Source organism: Budorcas taxicolor, chromosome 2, assembly GCF_023091745.1.
Source record: "Budorcas taxicolor isolate Tak-1 chromosome 2, Takin1.1, whole genome shotgun sequence".
NCBI lineage: Eukaryota > Metazoa > Chordata > Mammalia > Artiodactyla > Bovidae > Budorcas > Budorcas taxicolor.
This window is the reverse complement of record NC_068911.1, coordinates 62,543,588-62,566,666: the sequence shown is the minus strand read 5'-3', so window position 1 is coordinate 62,566,666 and position 23,079 is coordinate 62,543,588. Positions and strand designations below refer to the sequence as shown.

General features: G+C 36.0%; 1 protein-coding gene across 5 annotated transcripts in view; it reads right to left on the bottom strand.

Annotated features, from left to right (window-relative positions):
• The window catches only part of TTN (titin), a 274,868-nt gene that overhangs the window by 133,410 nt on the left and 118,379 nt on the right, over positions 1 to 23,079 (bottom strand). For 3 of the 5 annotated variants that reach the window (XM_052636391.1, XM_052636393.1, XM_052636394.1), the window contains 37 exons: positions 22,827 to 22,910; positions 22,521 to 22,601; positions 22,299 to 22,376; positions 22,043 to 22,126; positions 21,691 to 21,792; positions 21,152 to 21,256; positions 19,270 to 19,350; positions 19,011 to 19,079; positions 18,695 to 18,778; positions 18,452 to 18,535; positions 17,796 to 17,879; positions 17,490 to 17,573; positions 16,668 to 16,748; positions 16,160 to 16,375; positions 15,167 to 15,244; positions 14,887 to 14,961; positions 14,586 to 14,678; positions 13,743 to 13,820; positions 13,345 to 13,548; positions 13,053 to 13,136; positions 12,603 to 12,680; positions 11,989 to 12,093; positions 11,650 to 11,733; positions 11,116 to 11,199; positions 10,580 to 10,921; positions 10,165 to 10,248; positions 9,005 to 9,079; positions 8,760 to 8,843; positions 8,165 to 8,239; positions 7,429 to 7,521; positions 6,758 to 6,835; positions 5,732 to 5,800; positions 5,504 to 5,578; positions 5,067 to 5,363; positions 3,942 to 4,022; positions 3,095 to 3,172; positions 2,481 to 2,564 (listed from right to left, as the gene is read on the bottom strand). In XM_052636391.1, coding sequence (XP_052492351.1) covers positions 2,481 to 2,564; positions 3,095 to 3,172; positions 3,942 to 4,022; positions 5,067 to 5,363; positions 5,504 to 5,578; positions 5,732 to 5,800; positions 6,758 to 6,835; positions 7,429 to 7,521; positions 8,165 to 8,239; positions 8,760 to 8,843; positions 9,005 to 9,079; positions 10,165 to 10,248; positions 10,580 to 10,921; positions 11,116 to 11,199; positions 11,650 to 11,733; positions 11,989 to 12,093; positions 12,603 to 12,680; positions 13,053 to 13,136; positions 13,345 to 13,548; positions 13,743 to 13,820; positions 14,586 to 14,678; positions 14,887 to 14,961; positions 15,167 to 15,244; positions 16,160 to 16,375; positions 16,668 to 16,748; positions 17,490 to 17,573; positions 17,796 to 17,879; positions 18,452 to 18,535; positions 18,695 to 18,778; positions 19,011 to 19,079; positions 19,270 to 19,350; positions 21,152 to 21,256; positions 21,691 to 21,792; positions 22,043 to 22,126; positions 22,299 to 22,376; positions 22,521 to 22,601; positions 22,827 to 22,910 — 3,795 coding nt within the window. Of the gene's footprint in view, positions 1 to 2,480; positions 2,565 to 3,094; positions 3,173 to 3,941; positions 4,023 to 5,066; positions 5,364 to 5,503; positions 5,579 to 5,731; positions 5,801 to 6,757; positions 6,836 to 7,428; positions 7,522 to 8,164; positions 8,240 to 8,759; positions 8,844 to 9,004; positions 9,080 to 10,164; positions 10,249 to 10,579; positions 10,922 to 11,115; positions 11,200 to 11,649; positions 11,734 to 11,988; positions 12,094 to 12,602; positions 12,681 to 13,052; positions 13,137 to 13,344; positions 13,549 to 13,742; positions 13,821 to 14,585; positions 14,679 to 14,886; positions 14,962 to 15,166; positions 15,245 to 16,159; positions 16,376 to 16,667; positions 16,749 to 17,489; positions 17,574 to 17,795; positions 17,880 to 18,451; positions 18,536 to 18,694; positions 18,779 to 19,010; positions 19,080 to 19,269; positions 19,351 to 21,151; positions 21,266 to 21,690; positions 21,793 to 22,042; positions 22,127 to 22,298; positions 22,377 to 22,520; positions 22,602 to 22,826; positions 22,911 to 23,079 lie in introns of all 5 variants that reach the window. The other 2 variants (XM_052636392.1, XM_052636390.1) reach the window with 2 other exon arrangements.

Sequence of the window (23,079 nt, the reverse complement as noted above, 5' to 3'; positions counted from 1 at the left end):
GTACAACAACAATCAGGAGATAAGAAGGCCAACTTTCTTCTTGCTTGTACCTTCCGGTGGCAGTACTGTTCTTCTGGTAACAGGAGCTCGTCTCTCTGGAACACCTTCCTCGGAGACTTCCACCTCTTTAAAGATATTAGTATTTTTTAATTGAGAAAAGGCAAAGACAGGAAGACATGACTTACAAAGAAAGTTAGGCATATTAACAGACATTATAACTTTAAATTAGATTTTTTTTTGTTCTGATAGTTTATCATTACTTGTTGTATGAATGGGATTTGACTTTTTAGGGGCAAACCATAGACAGTTCCTTGTCTTGGGTACATTAGGGACTCTAAAGATATTAGTATTTTAGCATTCGAGATTGTGAAAATTGACATAAAACAGTGAACATATTTTGCAGACTGATGAGGAAAGATTTTCTTATTTAGATTTTCATAGCTAAGAATTATACCTTCGGTTGGAGGATGCTCTGGAATTTGGGGAATAGCCTCAGGTAACTCCACCTCTGGAAACACTTCTCTGGTTGTATCAGGTTCTTTAAAGATATCAGTAGGTTTATACTTAGAAGTTGTAAAAACAGTAAATTATGTAACATGCAATATCTGAGTCTTCAAGTCAAAGATATTCATCCAAGTTTGATGTTGTTGAAATGTACCTTTAGTTGCTGGTGTTTCTCTCTTTTTGGGAATAGTCACATATATTTTTTCCTCTGGAGCAACTTTCTTGGGTGGTTCAGGCACTTAAAAGATATGAGTACAGTTATGCTTATTAACAGTGAAGGAAAGTACTGAGTTTTTAAAATGAGCCAAAAGTAAATTTTCTTCACTGGGTTATTGGTATTATATACCTTTTGCTGGTTTGGGTTTTGTTTTTTGAGGATGAGTCACAAGTACTTTTTCTTCCAGAAATGATTCTTCAGATACTTCATAAACTTTAAAGATATTAGTATATATATAATTAGAGGCATTTCCAAGTGGATGAAGAATACCATTAAGAAAAATATGTTACATAATACACACTCATAACTCAAATTACAGTAGTACATAGACCCAAATTAGTGGCAATAACACACTGGCCTGGAAAAACTCTCTTTTCCAGTTTCATGGTATAGGACTGTCGCCACCTCTTTATAAGCATGATGGTAAAATTGAGGAATTCACTGGCCAGGGACTAGTATATGATTCTTCTACTTTGTCTGCAGAAAGCTACTGGTAAATTTTCCCTGTTAATTTTTATGGATTTTTTTTCTTAAAGAATGGGATTGATGTTGAGTTGCACATCAAGAATTCTAGAATATCTGACCTACTGGAAACTCATCTAAGTCCCTTCCTGTGCCAGGAACCTAGTTACTTATACTTAAAAAATATAAACCAAATCTAGTTTATGGCTTCATATTTAATATGAATGTGAGAACCATTTAGGGATTAGAAGAAAATAAAAATAAAAATGATTAAATATTTGGAAAAATTAGGCAACTAAAGAAATAAAGATTTCTCCAGCTTTTAGAAAGTAAGACTAGCTGATAATAATAATCAAATTCAAGTACACCAAGGGTATTCAAACAAGGGAGTCGTCATATATTTTTATCCCAACCTAGGTGACAAAAATGGGATATAAATTTTAGATTCAAGTAAGTGGAAACTGGCATTTTCACTCTTCAGATTATTAAATATCATTCTACTTAGAATATTTTATTACTCATATTATTTCACTGTTTAATCATAATTTTGCATAAAAGCAAAACCAAAAATGACTTGAGGATTCTTTTGCAATTATAATAGCCCTTATAAATCTATGGGTATTTGAGCAGCACTGGCAAAATGTTTCCAACAGTTATTGCAAAAAGTAAAAAATAATAACGGTAAAGTATTTTGATTCTACAATATCTAAGTAAAATATTATTAAGAAGTTAAGGAAAGTTACCTTACGGTCTGAGAAAATGAATTGCTTAAAAACAGAAGACATTTTTACAGAGACCACATTAACAAGACAATGATAAATTCAACGAGACAAATGACTTTCTAAAAATGGGCAATGGTATACATAAAGGACTATTTTTTTTTGACTATTTGTTTTTAAAATTGGCAAGGAAATATACCTTGTCTGAGGCAAACAGTCATTCAAACTATTTAATTTGAGCCAATATTTTGGGCATGTTGGGCTTTTTCAAGATATTAGTACATTTACTTTTAAAAGCTATGAAGACAGACTCAGACAAACCAAAGAGAACCACCAATTTTTCTACACTCACTGTAAGTTGTTGCATCTTCAGAAAGAACTATGCGTGATATTTCTTCTTGAATACTTTCCTTGGGCACCTCGGGAACTTCAAAGATATTAGTATATTAATTGTAATAAATAACTAATATAGCAAGAATATAAAGACACAAAATACAAATATATCACTCACACTCACTGTAAACCATGAATAATTAGACATAGTGTTATTTCCTGTTGTGATTAGCATCAATGTATACCTTTAGCTGGTGGAACTTCAGGCCTTTTAGGAACAGCTTCACGAACTTTTTCTTCTGGAACAATTTTCTTGGGTACTTCAGGAGCTTTAAAGATATGTGTTTGTTTTATTTTTAAGAATTGCATCATTGGGTATAAAATATCAAGACAAAAAGGGTCATCTAAGAAGGAGAATGTCAAAAATCCCCAAATTAGGAGTCATCCAAACATCTTTCTAGATTGCCTTGTCGATGAATCCTTGATTTGTCATATTAGAAAGACTTCGCCCTTTGAATATAGCATCATTTTCTATTGTCATTCAGAACACGTTTGTTTCTAAAGCTACTTGACAATAACTTCCAACATGAATTATTTTTGACAAAGAGGTTGAGGGGTCAACATTTAAATACTGCTTAAGAAGAGGTTCAGTACAGATAATAACAACATTTAGGCTTGGGTCTGTGTTCCCTGAAGGCTGTTACAAAAGGTAGGATTACGTTATGGGACATAAATTGAAATTTACATCATTCAGCCATTTTGTGGTGGTGAGGGGAGAATGATCTCTCATTCTTCATTGCAATAAGTGAATAAAAGGGAGTTTCGTGTCAGCGGTGAATCAGCAAAGGCAGATAGATACCTTTAGCTGGTGCAACTTTGGGCTCTTCAGGAACATGTACTTTTTCTTCTACCACGATTTTCTTGGGTACTTCAGGTACTTTAAAGATATAGCAATAATTTACTTTTGAACATTCATAAAGATTTTTAACAAGTAGAGCACATGAGAAATGTAAACACAGAACAGAATGACAGCCACAACATAAAATACAGACATCGCTTTATCAGATACATTACAGTAATTAATGAGTTGAATTTTGATAACATATACAATAATAAAAAAATCCAAGGGAATTTCTCATGTAAGAGTCATAAGAACTTGACAAGAAAAATGAGAAAGACACCTTCTCTGCTTTTTTGCCTGTTTTGTTGGAATAATTGGCATTTTCAGTGATAACATTCTTAAATGCTTCAGAGACTTTAAAGATATAAGTATATATTTATTAAATACTGTCTCTTATTTATGTTGTAAAATTCAAGAAGTTTAAAAACCTGAACAAAGCAAGGACATCAAACACAAAGTCATGATATATTTGTATCTAGTAGGTCATTAAAATTAATAATCAACAGAAAAACAGGGATTTATCAATAAGCATATTAGTGAATATAAAATCAAAGAGCACCAAAGGAGGAAAACTGGGTTCACTATTTGGTTAGTAGTGATATTCATTTTGAGTATTCTTAACAGTGACTGTGTTTTGATAGACCTTCCTTTAACCCCTCACCCGCTTTAAAGATATTAGTTTGTTTTAGACATTCCAAAAACACAAAACACAGAAGAAAAACATCAAGTAGAATGCAAACTTGTAAAGCTGCCAAGGTGCTACTGCACGTAAAATTAGGTAAGTAATTTTTCACCAATAAAATACCTTTAGCTGGTGGCTCTTTTCGAGGAACAACTTTAGTGGGTGGTTTTTTTGGAGGGATGACTTTCTCAGATATCTCAGGCCCTTTAAAGATATTAGTGTTTTGGTTTAGAACCGACTTCTGAAGTGTAATTGTGCTCAATGACCAAAGTTAGTACAATGAGGGCTCATAAGATGCTTTCTCTATTTGTATTTTTAAAATTTACACCAGACCTACTTCCAAAAAAGACTTGATTTTGCTAACTTTCATCTAGGTTGTAAATTTACTATGTATACTAAGCACATACACATTCCTTCCTATTGAAAGTGAAAGTTGCTCAGCCATGTCCGACTCTTGATGATCCCAAGGACTATACAGTCCGTGGAATTCTCCAGGCCAGAATACTGGAGTGGGTAGCCGCTCCTTTCTCCAGAGGATCTTCCCAACCTAGGGGTCAAACCTAGGTCTCCTGCATTGCTAGGAGTCCCACATTTACCAGCTGAGTCACAAGGGAAGCCCCTCCTTCCTATTACACACATATTATTAACTTGCTCAAGAACTGGAGTGGTCTTGTAGAAGAAGTATTTGTAAGTTTTTTCTCAGAATATACTAGAATGCAGGTGCTGCTACCACACTTCATTTCCTTTCTTAATGTTGTTTCTCTTGAAAATATCATAAAATGGTGGAAGCTTTGGGTAAGTAATTATCCGTGTGTGACTAGCTGGTTGAATTGCTAACAAAGCAATAGTTGTTTTGCCTCGACTATAAATTCCTCAGTGCACTGAGGAGTTTCTTTTTATTCAACGGATGACACTGGCTAGTTATTTTGGGACCTGTAACAATCATGTAACATTCTTTCTTGGAATTTAAAAAGAATCCACAAATTCATACAGTGAATTTTCTTATCTCTTCAGGCAAGTAGATATCAGATATTAGTATCTAATTGCCTAAAACTATACTCTGGTTAATCTTTACTCTGTATCAATCATTGTTATCAAGTAAACTCATACTTCAAGTTATTTCATGATTTTATCAAGGAAAATAAGTGAATTTCTGATGTCCAAACTGAACATGACATTTACTTAAAAAAAAAAAAAGAAGTTAGGGCAACATATAACAATTTGTAGTATCTGTACAATTCTTGATACCTTTAGGTGGAGCTTTGGGTTTTTCATATACTTCCTCTTCTTCCGCCTCTAAAACTTCTATTACCCTGTGGACTTCTTCAGCTCTGTGTACCTCTTCTTCTGCTCTGTACTCTTCTGCTTTGAGGAATTGTTCTACCTCATGGAACTCTTCTTCTTCAAAATACTCTTCAACCTCATGGTACTCTTCTTCAAGAGGCTCTTCCACTTGTGCTTCCACTATTTCTAATTCTGTTCTTTCTTTCACTACTTCCTCTTTGTGGAAAGCAACAGATATTTTTTCTTCACGGACAGCTCTCCCTGAAAGAGCATCTATTTTAAGAGACTTATTTTTTTAAGCACAGGAAAAATGAAGATGTAAATTCAAAATATAAAGAACAACAACCGAGAAGAGCTTTCATGCAACAATATAAAAACATCAAAGATCTGCCCCAAAGTACCTTTAGCTGCAGGAACAGCTTCTTTTTTAGGCACAGGGACTTTCTTTTCTGGGACTTTCTTTGGTACTTCGGGCACTTTAAAGACATAGTTTTAATATTTAAGACTGTGAAGAGTAAGCTTTCATAAGCAAAAGACCTCAAATACAATCAAGACACGTTGACACAAAACATAAAACTGTTAATGAAAAGAGATTATAAGAAAGTTGAGGTTAAAAAGAAAAGATGTACCTTTAGCTGGAGGGACCTCTTTTTTCTGAACAGGAACTGGTGGTTTTTCCTCAGGAACTTTCTTCGGCACTTTAAAGATATTAGGCATGTCAGTTAGCTGACAATACTCAATGATAAATGTGAAATAGAAACATCAGAAATAGCATCAATATTACAACAATCAAAGTTTAAGAAGTCACTCTGTACTGTAAAATTGGACACAAATTTTATAGGCAACAAAGATATCTTCACTCATTTGTGCTATTCATACCTTAGAAGAAGGTATGTCCACAAGAAACCTGTGCCATCTTTTTGTTTTTAATAGCAGGGATTATCAATATTGAGCCCGATTCTACTATTTTTAATTTCATGAGGGCTTTTTTTCAAGTGGTTATCCTCATGAAGTACTTAAGCCTCAATACAGGTGTCACATTCTGCTGGGCACTATCATGTCTGCTGAGGCTATCTACTGTGGTAGAGACAGCATAGCCTAAACAATTAGGAGGCTACTGAAGCATTAGCCTAATTAGGAAGCAAAGAGAAAGAGATGCTTTGTAATAACCTTGAATACTCTGGTCAGATATCACAGAAGGAACACTAGGCTCTTTAAAATAATTATTATCTAAGTATTAGGATAGATATCCCCCATAAAAAATGCAGCAGATATAATTACTGTAATAATTATATGAGAAAATTCTACTTATATAATGTAATAAAATCTAGGAATGGAATGTTGAGAATAAAGATCCACTGTAATGTATCTAAGTATAGAGAGATGTACTATTAACATTAAAATTCCCAGCTATTTAAAATAAGAATCTTCTGGAATAATTCACACACACACACATACATACATATAATCATTCATTAACATTCCACAATGCTAAAACAATCGAATGAATTATATTTTTACAGGTTTTTAATTAATTTCATAAGCTCTCTATTTAAATGACTCTAAGAACGCAGTGAAAGAAGATACTTTTGTTTTTTAAAAGAAGATGGATAAGAATTTAAAGATATTATCTTTAGTAAAAGGATCTGCTATACCTTTAGCTGGTGGTGCCTCCACTTTTTTAGGAACAGGAGTAGGTGCTTCAGGTACTGCTTTCTTAACCACTTCAGGCACTTAAAAGATATTTAATAGACGTTTTGAAAAACGGCATGCAATAAACAGAACTACCATAAACAAAAAAAAATCCAAATACAAAACATTGATTTATTTTACAAAAGATATTAGCAACCTAAATGGTAATTACACATATGAAGTACTGACTCTAAAGGTGAGAGGAATATTACTTGGAAATCCTATAAGCAAACAAAGGTTTGCATAAACTACGCAAAGGACTGTCATAGTCTTTAGCAACGAAAGCGTAAGAATTATTCTCAAGGGCAAACACCATAGAAATAGGTTTTCCCCACTTTCCTACTGAAGAAAAACACTGAGGATTGAAAACTAGGAGAAAGTATTACAATAGCAGCTGACCAGGAAAAATCAAGGTGTCAATAACACAAAATTCTCTCTCTCATGCTAATTGTACTGCAAATGCAGTGGAACAAGTTGGGTAAAGAAAAGGGACACAAAGTTTCAGGTGCTTATCATAAGTAATCTTCAATTTATCATTGACATGATGTAAGTAAAGTATACTGGTGAATATTAGGTTTAGATGACTTCTGGGAAAGATATCGAATGAATGGCCAATCCATAAAACCAGCTGTACCTCTAGGTGGCGCCACCTCCTCAACCTCCTCTACGATAGGTGGTTCCTCTGGGATCTCCTCTTCTGGAATAGGCTCTTCAGGCTCCTCAAACGCTTTAAAAAGATTATTACTTTGTAAATTATTTTTATAATACATTTGGATATTAGACTAAAATGATACATCTGAAAACTGAGGTTGCGTGATCAGCACAGGTAACTCAGCCTTCTAAATACATGTGAAAACTCACTCATCCTTGAAAAAAGCCTTACTGAGTCTTCAAAATACATTAGGCCCTTCCTAGAATTTTACAACTGGAAAGGACTTCAGAAAGAATTCAATTTAAATTATTATTTTTAATGGAGGTGGATTTTTTTGAAGTCAAGCATTCACTTAGGAGTCAAAGTTAGACTTTCTATACCAGTTACTCAGGTTTAACTAAAAACTCCTCTTGGAGAAGCTAATCCCACAATTACCAACCAAGTCATGTGATGAAAAGTTTCTCATGGCAAACACAGTTTTCCTTCAAAGAGCCTCATTAAAGTAAAACGAACAAACAACGAACAACCACACATGTAAGAAAAGAGATTCAAATGGTTTTGTTTTGCCTATCCAATTTCTACTAGGTAAAGAATATTTTCTTGTAGACTCTGAGTATGTTTATTTTCTGGAGTGAAGTATGCATATACCTCTTGAAAATATTAGACAAAATAAGATAGTAATGCTTTTGAAATGCTGTTTTCTTAGAAAGTTATCTACCTTCAACTGGTGGAACTTCCTCTTCTTCAGGGACAATGATGCGTTTTTCTTCCACCTTCTTAGGCACCTCAGGAACTTAAAAGATATTGATTGTTTTAGGCACTTAAAATGTAAGAACCAGGAGGAGCACATAAAGACCCAAGTTCCCCATTTTTCAACACAAGAGTACTAATAACAGAATACACATGCACTGACATTTCACAGCATCGTTAACGAGACAAAAATCAAAGGTTGGTGGTTCAAGATAAACACCATTCTATCTTTTACTGCTGGAGCCCCTACTATTTTTAGGAAGAACAATGGGTACTTCAGGGACTGGTTTCTTAGTTCTCTCAGGCTCTTTAAAGATATATAAGTTTAGTATTTTTATTCTATTTTTTTACAAACAACATACATAGACAGATCAACATAAAATACACAAACACAGAGTAGAAGAATGACATAGAGCAAATACGGGTGCAGCAGAGTTTCAAGGGATGGCTACACAACAGAGCACACAGTGCAAACGCTCATGTGGAACATCCGTCCCTACGTGAAGGGCGTCACAGTTCCACAGCGGAGGGCAGCAAACACACCCCTGCTGGGAGTGATGTACCTTTGGCAGGAGGAGGCGCTGCTTTCTTAAGACCGGGTGGAGGCACCTTCTTTTCTGGTTCAGGTTTCTTAGGCACCATGGGCACTTCAAAGATATTATTTTGTAAGTTCAGTTTCATGAACACAGAGACAACGGACACCACAATATTGTAAGTTATGTTAACCAACACTGGGAAACGGGCCATTCTGGCATTTACAGGTGAAGAAAGAAATGGCAGTGTCTAATTTGCTTGGGAAGAGCAGTACCTTTGGCAGGAGGAACCTCCTCTTTCTTGGGAATGATCACTTTCTTCTCTGGCACTTTCTTCTTAACCTCAGGCACTTTAAAGACATCATTTAATGATAAGAATTTATTGTAAAGGACAAAAAAGAGGGAACACAAGAAGTTCACACAGAGAGAGACTAACACGCAACAGTCGCTCGGGACAGGGATGTAGTGTAAGTCGGGAGCCCACAGGTAAGGATAGAATTAGGTGTCTTAGAGGAAGGGAGCAGCAACCTATTTGAATACCAGAGGAGAGATGCTATCATTTCATCCATTTAAATTTCACTAGAAATTTATTAAATCATTATCTATAAAATATTTCTAAATTCTTACAATCCAATAAAGAACCAGTTTTACTGTTTTGCTGATTATAAGACTATTTAACCTAGTGGAAAGGTCATGCTCATTTTAAATAGTAATGTCATAAATTTTGCAGAAGATATTGAGCTTTAAGGCATAAATATATATTGTCCCATACTATGCACTGATTGAATATGATAAATCTGGATACTATTCATTCAATCATAGAGTCCATCTATATACAGTACTTTCTTTTATCCTCTCAGTAATATCTTGAGCCCACTAGGACTGATATTAGTTTCCTCACTTTTTAGGCTTACATCAGCTAAAGGACTTGCTCAGGCTAACACACAAGATACATATTCAAGGCTAAAATCAAAACCTGCTGGGCTACCATTTATATGTATGTATCAGAAGACATACACTATTAATTAGTGTTTTCACAAATGTATTAATCTTTTATATTTTTATCTTGATGCTCTAAAGACACTGTATATAAATGATTGAAGGATGATGTTTAGGAAGATTAGGTCATCACATTTTTCAGGTGCTTTTTGCATTGATAATTTAGCCTTGTAAAATATCTATATGGAAATTATGATGTTTAATAAAATTATAGGGAATTGGGTAGAACTTTGGGGAAAATTTTAACACTTCTCTTCATCTTTGTTCCTGAATACTGCTTTATAGCCAGTGAAAAGTGGATATCAGAGTTCTTGAACATTTTCAGCAGTTAATGTGACTAGTTTATAAACATAAAGTTTCCTAAATCCCAGTTCTGCTATCATTTTTCTGGTGAAACTATGGATAAAGAATGTGTATGTACTTGGGGGAGGTGTACCTTTAGGCGGTGGAGGTTCCACTTTTTTAGGAGCTGGAACAGGGACTTTCTTCTCTGGTACAGGTTTCTTTGGCACTTCAGGCACTTTAAAACATTCATTTCAAAACATTAAAAAATCACATGTACAGTACTGGATATGCAACGAAAAGACACATGAGAATAGGACCACAAACAACGAGATAACATTCCATGCCATGAAATCTGAACAGACATTCAGATTACTTACAATAAACAGAGACACATAAGACAGACACAAAATAATAAGAGCACACATGTCTGGAATGTTCTCTCAGATTTAGATGGTAGGAAACATAAAGAGTATAGCATTATAGATAAAATTAGAGATGAACAACAGGGTGGAAAGGCAGAATTCAACACAAAAGAGGCCTGAGGACTTCAAGAAGAGCTGCTATACCTCGTGCAGGTACTGGCACTTTAGGCTTAATTTCTGGAAGAACTTCTTCTTTTTCGGGTACCACTTCTTCCTCAGGTACAAATTCTTCCTCCTCAGGAGGAATTTCCTCTTCTTCAGGAGGAACTTCCTCTTCCTCTGGAAGAATCTCCTCCTCCTCTAGCGGAACTTCTTCCTCAGGTGAAATTTCCTCTTCCTCTGGCGGAACTTCTTCCTCAAGGATAACTTCTTCTTCCTCATGGAGAAATTCCTCTTCAAGAACAATTTCTTCTTTATGTACAACTTTCTCTTCCCGGAGCAGAGCTACAGGAACTGGAACTGGAACTGGCTCACGTTTCTTTGGCACTTTAAAGACATTTGTCAATCGGACAAGCGTCACTTTTATGTACAATATTCAAAACAGTGGGACAACATGAAAAGCTAATATTCTGTAGTCAAAAAGCATCAACTGTTACCAACATAAGTCATTATAATTAGTGAGGCTGTAGAATGCCAGTTAGTTAGCCTTTTTGTTTTGGGTTTGTTAGAGACTAATGTACCTTTGGGTGGGGGAGCCTCCACTTTTTTCGGAATAGGTGTTGGCTTCTTTTCTTCTGGGAGGACCTTTTTGGGCACCTCTGGCACTTTAAAGATATTATTTTTCTTTAAGAATGTGTTCATTTACGTGTATTAGAGCAATAGACATAAAAAAGAATCACGAAATATCTGACTTAAATATTTCTAACAAGACAGACAATTGTTTAAACCACATAATGTTATGGGAGAATTTATATACAAATATATATAAATGTTGGACTTCCCCAGTGGCGCATGGTAAAGAATTCGCCTGCAATGCAGGAGACTTGGGTTCGATCTCTGGGTTGGGAAGGTTCCATGGAGGAGGGCACGACAACCCACTCCAGTATTCTTGCCAGGAGAATCCCCATGGACAGAGGAGCCTGGCGGGCTTCAGTCTATGGGGTCGCAAAGAGTCGGACATACCTAAAGTGACTGAGCATGCATGCACGCATATGTAAATGTAAGGTTTTTTTTTTTTTTTCCCCCCAAGGACTTTACATGATGAAGTGATGTACCTTTTGCTGGTGGAGCCTCTACTTTCTTAGGAGCAGGAACCGGCACCTTCTTCTCAGGCACAGGTTTCTTGGGCACTTCCGGCACTTTAAAGAAATGATTAGAGAAATAGTTGATCCAACCTAGAATTTTGAATCCAAGCATAGTCTCAAAAAGACTATGACAAGGTCATAAGAGTATGACCACATTGTTTCAGGAAGCATTTTACTTTTAAAATAAAATCTTTTCTTTTCCATGAAGGAATACTAAAGCATTGCATCTCCAAGTAACACAGAGTTTAATTATTCACTCGTGAAAATTTGAAGTGTAAAAAAGGTTTATGACATTGCAAGTTCAGGTACCTTTGGCAGGCGGAGCTTCCACCTTTTTGGGAACTGGTACTGGCACTTTCTCCTCTGGTACTGGCACTTTCTCCTCTGGCACAGGTTTCTTGGGTACTTCAGGAACTTTAAAGACATAAAATAGGGTTAGTGTTACATTTTTCACCCATAGGTAAGAATTTAGCGATTTCTGGTCTATTGAAGTATCATAGATATTTGAACAATTTCACTTGAAGATTGAAAATAATAATTATAATAGCCACAAAACAAAGGCCTGGAAATGCACAAAAATTAAGATAAAGAACACTGAATAAATGTAGACTGCTATTAAAGACAACACACAATGTCTGGTAAATGATGATTTTGCCCATCTTCATATTACAATAAAAATGTATTTTATTCTAAGAACTTGACACTAAAGAGGAGGAGTCAAACATCAATCACCAGTATGCTTTGATGGTAAAATTCAGAGATGAATACACAATAAACTGCTCCAGTTACCAGCTGGGGGGGTCTTTGTCTTGGCATTAATACTGTTAATATCATCATGGGGTAAGAACAGATGTGGCTCACCAAGTGATACTACATGGGTAAATTATTACATTATTCCACCGATGTATTACAAAGAGATGTACCTTTAGCTGGTGGAGCCTTCTCTTTCTTAGGAATGGGCACAGGAACCTTCTCCTCAGGCTTCTTAGGAATCTCAGGCACTTTAAAGATATTGTTTATTGATAAGTTCTTGCTACCAGTAACAACATATCCACACAAAGGACAGTGAACAAACAACAGGACAGTTTCAAACAACAGAGAGTAACAACTCAAAAGTTTTGAACTCAGAAGATGGCTATCTAGATGCAGATTAAGCGGGGAAAGAATCCGCCTGCAATGTGGGAGACTAGGGTTCGATTCCTGGGTGAGGAAGATCCCCTGGAGAAAGGAATGGCAGCCCACTCCAGTATTCTTGCCTGGAGAATTCGATGGACAGAGGAGCCTGGCAGGCTACAGTCCACTGGGTTGCCAAGAGTTGAACATGACCGAGCAACTAAGTTTTTTATACACTCATGGTATGAGTGGTGGTGTACCTTTTGCTGGTGGGGCTTCCTTCTTTTTGGGAACAGGAACAGGTTTCTTCTCTTCTGGAACAGGTTTCTTTGGTACCTCAGGCACTTTAAAGATATTATGAAGAATTTTGGAAATGTTGCAGAAAAAGATATAAAATGTGAAAAGCAATTGCAGAAATCATGCTTCAGCCGCTATAAGTGTCTTTTCCTAATAACAAGCAGAATTGCTCATTGGTGCTATATACCCCAGAATTTAACCAAACTGGACACTAAAGATGTTGCTGCTTATCCCTTGGTAGGAGATGTAATCTACCTTTGACTGGCACCACTTCTTCTTCAGTTATGAGTTCCTCTTCCTCATGAATGTACTCTTCTTCATGAATGTACTCTTCCTCATGAATGTACTCTTCTTCATGAATGTACCCTTCTCCTTCTTCATAATATTCCTCTACGTGGGTTACACCTTCCTCTTCAAAGGCAATCTCTTCTGGTTCTTCTCTTTTTGGTACTTCAGGCACTTTAAAGACATTATTTTTAGGTTGGATATTTTGCCAATTACTTGATAAAATGAAGATACATTAGGAACATGGCCATTTGTAATAGAAGAAGGAATAGGCTTCACCTTTCCCACAGAACTTTACACATAGAACTGAACATGAATTTCATACCAAAAAAGACAAACGACACATTAAGAAGAGTACATATAGGTACCTCTAACAGGTGCTGTTACTTCTTTTTTAGGAACAGGTACTTTTTCTTCTGTGACAACCCTCTTGGGCTTCATGGGCACTTGAAACAGTAAGTATAAGGAAATTTTATTTTCAAAAACAGGTCATCCAATTAATGCTTGCTTTACTGTACTTTAAGGATATACAATGATTTTGCTAGTGTTTCTCCTATAGTAGATATATGATTGTTCGACTAAAGAAACTTTATATTTTCCATGGAACAGATTCTGAACCTCACTGGAATAAAAACATACAAAAGTACTCAAGGAGGTCTGGGGTAACCCCAAGATTGTGAAGTAGTGCTTAGTGTCTGATATCTCTTCTTGTCTGAAATATCCTTTACCGAAAAGCTAAATTTACTCCTGGGTAAGTATACTGCCTGAAACTGCAGAGGAGCTGCTTAGTGAAAAGCAGGGGGAAATGGTTAGATACTGAGTTAACTCTTTCTTCAATCTTCAAAATGACTTTAGGGTCAACAAACAGATCTTAAATGGTGGTGTATATTGTTATATCATTACATCAATTTAGATGAGTCAGGGATGTGCCAAATGGCCACTGATTTTAAATCCAAACATTGTATTTTATATTCATTGTAGCTGTGTGTTAGGACAGCCATTGCATAAGGAATTATGGATATATTCTGCAATAACTTTTCCTTTTAAGATAACATTATCTTTTTATTCTGTATTTATAGATTTTTCTATCCAATATCCATCTAACAATTAATATAAAAGATACAAAACAGTGAGGGCAAAAAGCAAATCATAGCTGCTTAAGTTTTAAGAGAGACATGATAAAAGGCCACAATTGAGGAAGGAAAGTATACCTTTAGCAGCTGGTTCAGTCACCTGCTCTTTTTCACGTTTGGTAACTGAAATGTGTATTTTTTCCTCAACAACTTTCTTTGCTTCTTCAGGTGCTTTAAAGATATTAATCATTAAAGACCATTAAAACCAACCCACACGAATATCATGTAAATAAAAATTCATGAAACATAGAGAAAGGTTAAGAATCAGCACCAAACAATACATTCAGTAAAAACAAAGAACATCAGACAAGGTAGCAAGACATGTTTATAGACTGTAAGTGACAAAGATGTTTCTGGTAGTTATTCTGCTGCCATGTACCTTTGGGAGGTGGAGGTTTGAGTTTCTTAGGAATGAGCACTGGCGCTTTTTCTTCAGGGACCACTTTCTTCGGCACTTGAAAATATCAACATTAACAGACTTAAAAACCCGATCCAGACTTTTTAAGAGCAGTAAGAAAAAAAATAAAGAAATACGATGTGCAACATAGGGATCCCACCCACACACACACGATTGGCACACTGCCACTTCAACACAGATTTGTAGCTGGACAGACATGGAAGAACCACAGGTCTCATCACTAATGTTTTTCTGACTCTACCTTTAGCTGGTGGAGCCTTTGGTTTTGTGGGAACTGGTTCTTCCTGGATAGGCTTTACTGGGACGGGCTTCTCGGGTTCTTTAAAAAATATATACAGGGTATTTAATGTTAGACATTTTTATGTTAGGACATAAAAAATGATATTTCTTCAATGGACACAAAGAATGAAAATAATATATCTTATCTACAGCATAGCCATAGCCTTGAGAGGTGGGTAAGAATTAGAGGTTCAGGTAGAATAAGGTATAAAAGACTTAAACAAGCTTTTATTGCTATTTCTTCCTTGCTAATTTAATTTACTTCAACTAAGTAACTGTGACTCTTTTACATATTATCATTTCACTTGAGGTAGATAACATCATGGTTAAACTCCTTTCCATATAATATTTGTTTTTAATTCTATTTGTAAAACTATATAGAACATTCTCAAAGTTAGGCTATGAAACACCAAAAATTGAATAAATGAAATAATATTGATGCATTCTGAAATCCAATAGAATCTTATTCCTACAAATTTGATCTGCACAATGATAAAACACAATAGTTTGTGTTGGACTTTCCTGTCTTTATTTTTGAAGGAATCTTTGTTATATTTAATGAAGGGAACTCTTTTCTCAATAGGCTATCCTGTTTGATAATAACAAGCTTCAGGATGAAAGAAGTTCAGAAATTTTTGGTCATGTATTGGAACGATCAAGGGTATTTGCAGACAGACTCAGCCTTTTGGAGAAAGAAATTTAGTTTCATTTGTTTGATATCAGTAAAAGCAAAAAGGAGAGGGAAAACAGATTATGCCCAGAACCAAACTCTAACAGTAACTTTACAGGTTATAGAGAATTTTTTTTCCTAAAAGTTATCCAAGAAAGAAAATTCTGAGTTTCCCAAACAAAACAAAGTTCTTTTGAAATTTCTTTGGGTATTCAAAACTTTATCCTGTCCTAATGTCATTTGCATATATTTAATGTGGTGTCAGGTATAGAGTTCTGCTCATACCTGTGACATACGCTTCATGTTCTTTATACTCTTCATAATGTTCAAATTCACGTTCCTCATACTCTTCATACTGATCATATTCTTCTGTTGGTTCATACTCCTCAAGTTCTTTATAATCATATTCTTCATATTCCTCATATTCTTCTTCCCGTTCTACTGAAACAGTTTCTTCCTCTTTGGTGTAAGCCCATTCTTTCTCTGCTGTTACAGTAACTTCTGGAACAATATTGACAACAGCAGCATTTTACTTGAAGCCCATAGGGACCATAGTGACAATGTGCTGTGATTTCATTTCCTGGAAATGGTCTCATGCACTAGTTATAGGAGACCTTGACTGTCCTTCACTGGCCAAGGTATTACAGAGTGTACAGCTGCTATTTACAAATTCAAATGTTAGATTCCCTGCCTTTAGTCAACAGCCAGAAGGAGGAGACTCAAATTAGAAACGAACAGGCAAAGAGCTGTATAGCCATGCTTCATTTTATTATTGAGTCAAAGCACAATATACCTTCAGCAGCCGGAGGTTCTCTTTTCGCAACTTCAATGGATACCTTTTCTTCTTTAACAGCTCTTTTCCTGAGTTCAGTCACTTTGAAAAGAGTAATTATTGAAAGTGAATCACAAGATTCAAAATAATGCGTGTTCAGAGAACTTATATGTGCACAATCCCATGACAAAGATAACCATAACCATGTTCCTTGTTTAAATGTTTCATTTAAGTGGTAAGAAAACTCTATGGCCTAAGAAATAAACATGGTCTAACATATATATGAATGCTTTTTTCTAAGCTACTTAATTAAAAGACTGAATAACTTTAGGAAGATCAAGTAGTAATTATTAGAGAACTAAAAAAGATAACTGGACAGCATAAACAATGATATCAAGCAACCATTAGACAGAAACTTATGTTACATGAATAGTTTCTTCATTTTAATTCTGAGGTATCTCCATAACTTCTACCACCACAATGTAGAAGATTGAGGATTTAAAATTTTTTAAAATTTCATCCAACGTTGCCACACAAAAAAAGCATTTCAGCAAAGGAAATCAGTATATAGACAAAAAAACATTAAAAGACAAGTCCATTTTAAGGGAAAGTATCTACACATGTGTGGGTGAGGTTTCATTTTTTGTTTTTGTTTTTTTGAGGAGAGAGAGATTTGAGTACATTTTCTGGTATCAGAAATGTTTAGTTTTGAGATGATATGGAGTAGCATATGTATATCAATTACTTTGTAATACATAAATTATTTTGTCTAGGGATTTCAGTTCCACTAGGTGAGTTTCAATGCTTATAAGCTTATTTTGATTTCTGGAAAAGTTGGTGTACCTTTTGCTGGTGGTTCCTCCTCTTTTCTAGGCTTGAGTTTTGGAAATTTCTCTTCTGGAACAGCTCTCTTGGGTTCCTCAGGCACTTTAAAGACAGATTTCACTTTAAAGAATTGTTTTCCTCATTCAAACCACAAAATGGTAGTTGTGTAACAGCAATTCAAACATAAAAGACTTGACGTTTTCGTGATTTCAAACAGAAAACAATGATAACAATGACAACAAAAAACCAACACCCATAACTAGTGTATTTGGTAAAGAGAAGAGGGTAAGCAGAACATTCTGGGTATCAAAAGACCCCGTGTACCTTTTGGTCTTGGAGGCTCCACTTTTTTAGTAACAGCAACATGAACTTTTTCTTCCTGGGTAATTTGCATGTGCCTCTCAGTCACTTGAAAGATAATTTTAGGATTATGGAGTTGTATTACTTAAAGTGGAATTTTAAAAAGTGTATTAAGTATATTCAGTTCAGTTCAGTCACTCAGTCAGGTCTGACTGTTTGCGACCCCATGGACTACAGGATGCCAAGTCTCCCTGTCCATCACCAACTTCCAGAGTTTACTCAAACTCATGTCCATTGAGTCAGTGATGCCATCCAACCATCTCATCCTGTCGTTCCCTTCTCCTCCCACCTTCAATCTTTCCCAGCATCAGGGTCTTTTCAAATGCATCAGTTCTTCGCATCAGGTGGCCAAAGTATTGGAGTTTCAGCTTCAGCATCAGTTATATTAAGTATATTTGCCAGAGGCTTATGTGATTTTAGAATATAATTTTACAAGATACACACAAATAAGCTTCACAACAAGTGAGTAATAATCCACCATAGACAAGGCAATAATACATCAATCATTGTGACCAACATACACCAATAACCTCCATATAGAAGGTGAGACCAGAGGACAGCAGTGAGAGGACGAAAGACAAGACATGTTTCTAGTCGCCGTGCTGGGGGACTTCATTTACCTTTGGTGGGAGGAGGTTCTTCTATCTTTGCCACTTTGGGAGGAGCCCTTTTTTCAGGAACTGGTTTCTTTGGTTCTTCTGGCACTTAAAAGACATTGCACGACACGGTCAGACACAACACAAGTGTGAAAAACACTAAACACAGGCACACATTTCTTGCTAATGTCAAAAAAATTTGAAGAATGTATCGATTTAAGATTTAAACACAGGCATTATTTAAGAATAAATGAAAACCCAATATACCTTTGGCGGGCGGCACTTTTTCCTTTTTGGGAACTGCAGCAGGAATTTTCTTTTCTGGCACAATTTTCTTCGGTGCTTCAGGAACTTTAGAAATATGAGGTTTAAGAATATTAGTCTGCGTTGCAGAAGAAGTGCCATTCTTTTGGGGCAAAGAGCTCACTTTATGAAAGATCACACATTTACACAAACATTAATGACTACAGTCAGTTAAAATGTTTACACATAAGTTGGCAAAACTGAGGCAGTTACTCAAACTAAAAGCATTATCATAGCTATGAAGACAAATGCATCTCATTTCTCTGAGACAGAACTGTACCTTTAGCTGGTGGAGGCTCCTCTATTTTAGCAGGAATTTTCGGTTTGGGTACGATTTTCTTCTCAGGCACTTGAAAAGATTATAAAATATATTTGTAGAAATGTCCAGATTTCTTTTTAATAAAAATTTAAGGAACTTTTAAATTAAACATATTTACTGACATTTGCAATACAGGCAATGAATTAGCTATAAGAGAACATTTAGAATGGGACAAGTCCAACACACACAGGGGCTAGAGTTTATCTAAGAGTTGGTCTACCTTCAGCTGGTTCAGCTTCCACTTCCTCAGAAATAAAGTGCTCCTCTTCTTCTACAATGTATTCCTCAGGCTCCTCCATCACTTTAAAGAAATCAATTTTAAATAAGATAAGCCTGTAGTGTTTTTCATGTTCAAATTTAGCTGTACTTTATTAAGTCAAAGAATAAGTAAAATAGTGAACGTTTAACACCTGCCAAATCCCTGGTTGCTCTCATTTATAATACCCAAAGAATAAGACTTTCATCAAAGCATATGCCTTAATAAAGAGTACAGAAACTGTTTCAGTAACTTAATTTTTAAGTGTAAAGATAACAATGCTTGTATTCACAGGAAGAACAGGACAAGCACAAGACATAAGAACAATTCTAGTGGCTAAATTAACAAGAACACAGGAATTTGAAGACAAGTATTAAAAATACGATGACACTAGATTTGAAGGCGCAGGGCAGAAATATATACTTGAAGAATTGTGAGTAGGTTTATAAGGAAGAAAAGACCTGTATTACATAGGAAAAACCTGCTGAGAACTTGGAATCAGGACTCCCCACTGCCCCAGTTTTACAAGAGTAGGTATGGTGAACAAGGTTAACAGTCTTCCTGTGATTTTTGAGTCTGTGTGTATAAGGTTAATTGTAGAATAGAGAGATCTAGTTATGAACATTAGGAGTAAACTTAACAGGCTACCTATCTTTTCCTTAAATCTTTTGGACTTCATGAAAGCATAAGAATATCCTGCAGTGTCTTTCCTTTTAATTAGAGTCTATAGTATTAAAAGAAATTTATAATGCATACTGTCAAAGGCTGAAATTAGATTCATGCAATGAGAACTTTCCTTGTGTACATGTTAAGCTTTCCCAAACATTTCTAGAAGGGATAGGACCCTTGGGATCCATCAGATTCCTGACTTGTGCCTGACATCTCGGCCTTTCCCAGGAAGCACAACAGAACTGGAGGGCTTCCTCCAGGGAGTCAAGTCTTCTCTGTTCTAAGGCTTTCCATCAAGATTGCACATCTGGATTTCACATGGTGTCTCTTTCCAAGTGGGGAAGAGTCAGGACCTCTTTTATTAGCCAGAGACACATATTTCAAGGGCATCTGACTGTACAGTTCTATTCACTGCTTCATTAGGAAGACAGTACATTTATTAAGAAACTTACTGATTAATCTTTAAAGCAGAGGTACATTAAAACTTTCTTAGTAAAGTTCTTTCAGATATACTGCTTTACCACAATGCTGAACTTTAGCAGCAAACCTAGGGATGTCTTAATTCATTAAAAAGATTGAAATAAACCTTGTTGCTCAGTCCTTAAACCATAGAGAACTAACATTATAGGCACGTGAACATCTGAATAACAGGCTGATCTAATAAAAGATATTTCATGATTGCTCTCTCCATACATGGAACACCGGAAAGGCCTACGTGCTCAGGGCTTCACTCTCAAGCCCAGTCAATAAGGTAATCTAATTCCTTGTTCATTTAAAATATGTGAGTCAGGCTACATTATTGAGTTGTGCTATCAACACTGTTTTGGGTTACCTATGTTTTAGACATTAGACTACATTCAGCTCACCATACTGAAACCAAGTCCCATCTACCAAAAGGGTAACTGTATATGAAGATACCTGCACCTTTAGTTACCTGCTTAGTTAAATATGAAGCCCTGTCTCCTATATAGCCAAGTTAAGAGGGGGTGGACAATAAATACACTGGATGTTTAGTTAATGCTCCTGAATCTTGTGGTTTGATCAAAAGACACATCAAATAAGGCCAGTAGATGTTCGCTGAATTTGTATCACTTTCATTAATCTGAGTACACAATCTGGGAAGGAAAACAGCTTATCAAGACTCCAGGTCACCACTAGCTTTATTTGCACTTTTTACCTTCATATTCTGTAACCTCCACTTCTTCCTCCTCCTCTCTTTCCTCTTCTCTATAAACTGACACGGATACTCTTTCCTCTTCTTCTGAATAACTCCATCCCTTCTCTGCAGATATTTTAAAAGATGAGATTTAATTTAAATTCCACCTGAAGAGTCCGTTGAAGTTCGGATAATAGCCGTGTGTTCCCTATGGGAGGATAATGTCCTTCTATCTGCTTAGGGGTGGAGCTTCATAGGACTTCCTCATTGCAACCAGGAAGAGAGCTGGTTTCAGAAGAGGGGATGGTAGCGCCCACAACCAAGAAGAATATTCAACTTATGCCCAAGTGTGGCCCCGTTCACGTTTATCCCACATTCACCATCCCATTCACTCTCTTAGAATGATTCAGGACCAATGCAGACACAAAACACTCAGTCTCAGAGACTACAGTAGACAGACAATACTCAGCATAACTTCTAAAGCAAACGATGCGGCAAGAAGAAAAGACTCGCAGGGAACACACGCAAACTCATTTCTCCCCTCACGCCTGATTATATACCTTCGTGTCGCATGACCTCCATTCTCTGAGGAACTGTGACGGATAGTTTTTCTTCAGCAGCAAATCTTTTTTCTTCCATGACCATTTTCTTAGAAACTTCGGCTTTAAGAAAGCATTAAAATTAAAGCTTAAAAGGCAAGAGTCTTAACCAAGAGTCTCCCTAAAGTTAGGGGAAGATTTGCCCAGTATACCACTCTCCCTAACAAAGTGGAAAACAAGTTACATATCACAAGTATATGCACACAGAAATTCTATCCAAAGAGAGACAAGGGGTCAGTACAAGAAGACATCAGGTAGGAAAAAGAATTCACTGGCTCAAAGATTTTTGTCAGAGGCATGAAACAAATCCTACCTCGAGGAGGAGGGGCTTTCTTAGCGACTGGAACTGGCACGGGGACTTTCTCCTCTGGGACAGGTTTCTTAGGCACCGCTGGTACTTTAAAAACATGGTCCACTTTCAGAACTTCAGTGTTATTTCACTGAAGCTCAACACCAAACACAGATACACACTCACGATGCACACATATCACAGAACTCACAAAATCATCATTTGCCTTGGAACATAAAATTGTAAAGAGGGTTCTTGGAGAGAGAGAGAGAAACAATACCTTTCGGTGGTGGAACTTCCTCTTTCCGAGGGACAGGTCTTTTTTCTTCGGGAAGTTTCTTCTTTGGTATTTCTGGCACTTAAAGGATAGTATTTGATTTTAAAATTCTCAGAAAGGCAAAGAAAATGAGCAACATAGAACTGGCAGGCCCACTAAAGAAGACATGCAACTCAAGAAGCCTGAAGAGAAGACACGTTTATTTCATGGAGATGGATGAGGTACCTGCTGGTGGTGGAGATTCCTCTCTTTCAGTGACAATGGTTATTTTTTCTTCTGTGACAACCCTCTTCTGTACTTCAGGAACTTGAAAAGACATTACTTTTTAGAGTTGCCTTTTGTATTTTCCAAAGTAGCTTATGCACAGTTATTTTGTAAGAAAGGAGGCAGGTAGACAGACAATTTTGTTGAATTCTTATACCATAAAACATTCATTTTGAATTAAACTAAATTAACAGATAATTAAACACAAAAATGTTTTACACTCAAGACATAAAGATAGTGACTTTCTTACTAAGTAAGTCACTGTACCTTTAGCTGGTGGAGCTTCCTTCTTCTTTGGAACGGGAACAGGAACCTTTTCTTCAGGAACAGGTTTTTTGGGCACCTCTGGAACTTAAAACGTGTTAAAATACAATGTTAGGTCAGATTTATATCACTTTCATGAATAGATGTAAGCATGAACACAAATCTTTATGTAGTTCATTAATGCTGTCATAGTTTTTTTATATATAGGCAAAATAATGCAAAAAATTAAAATACAGTGTTCTAAAGGCCACGATAC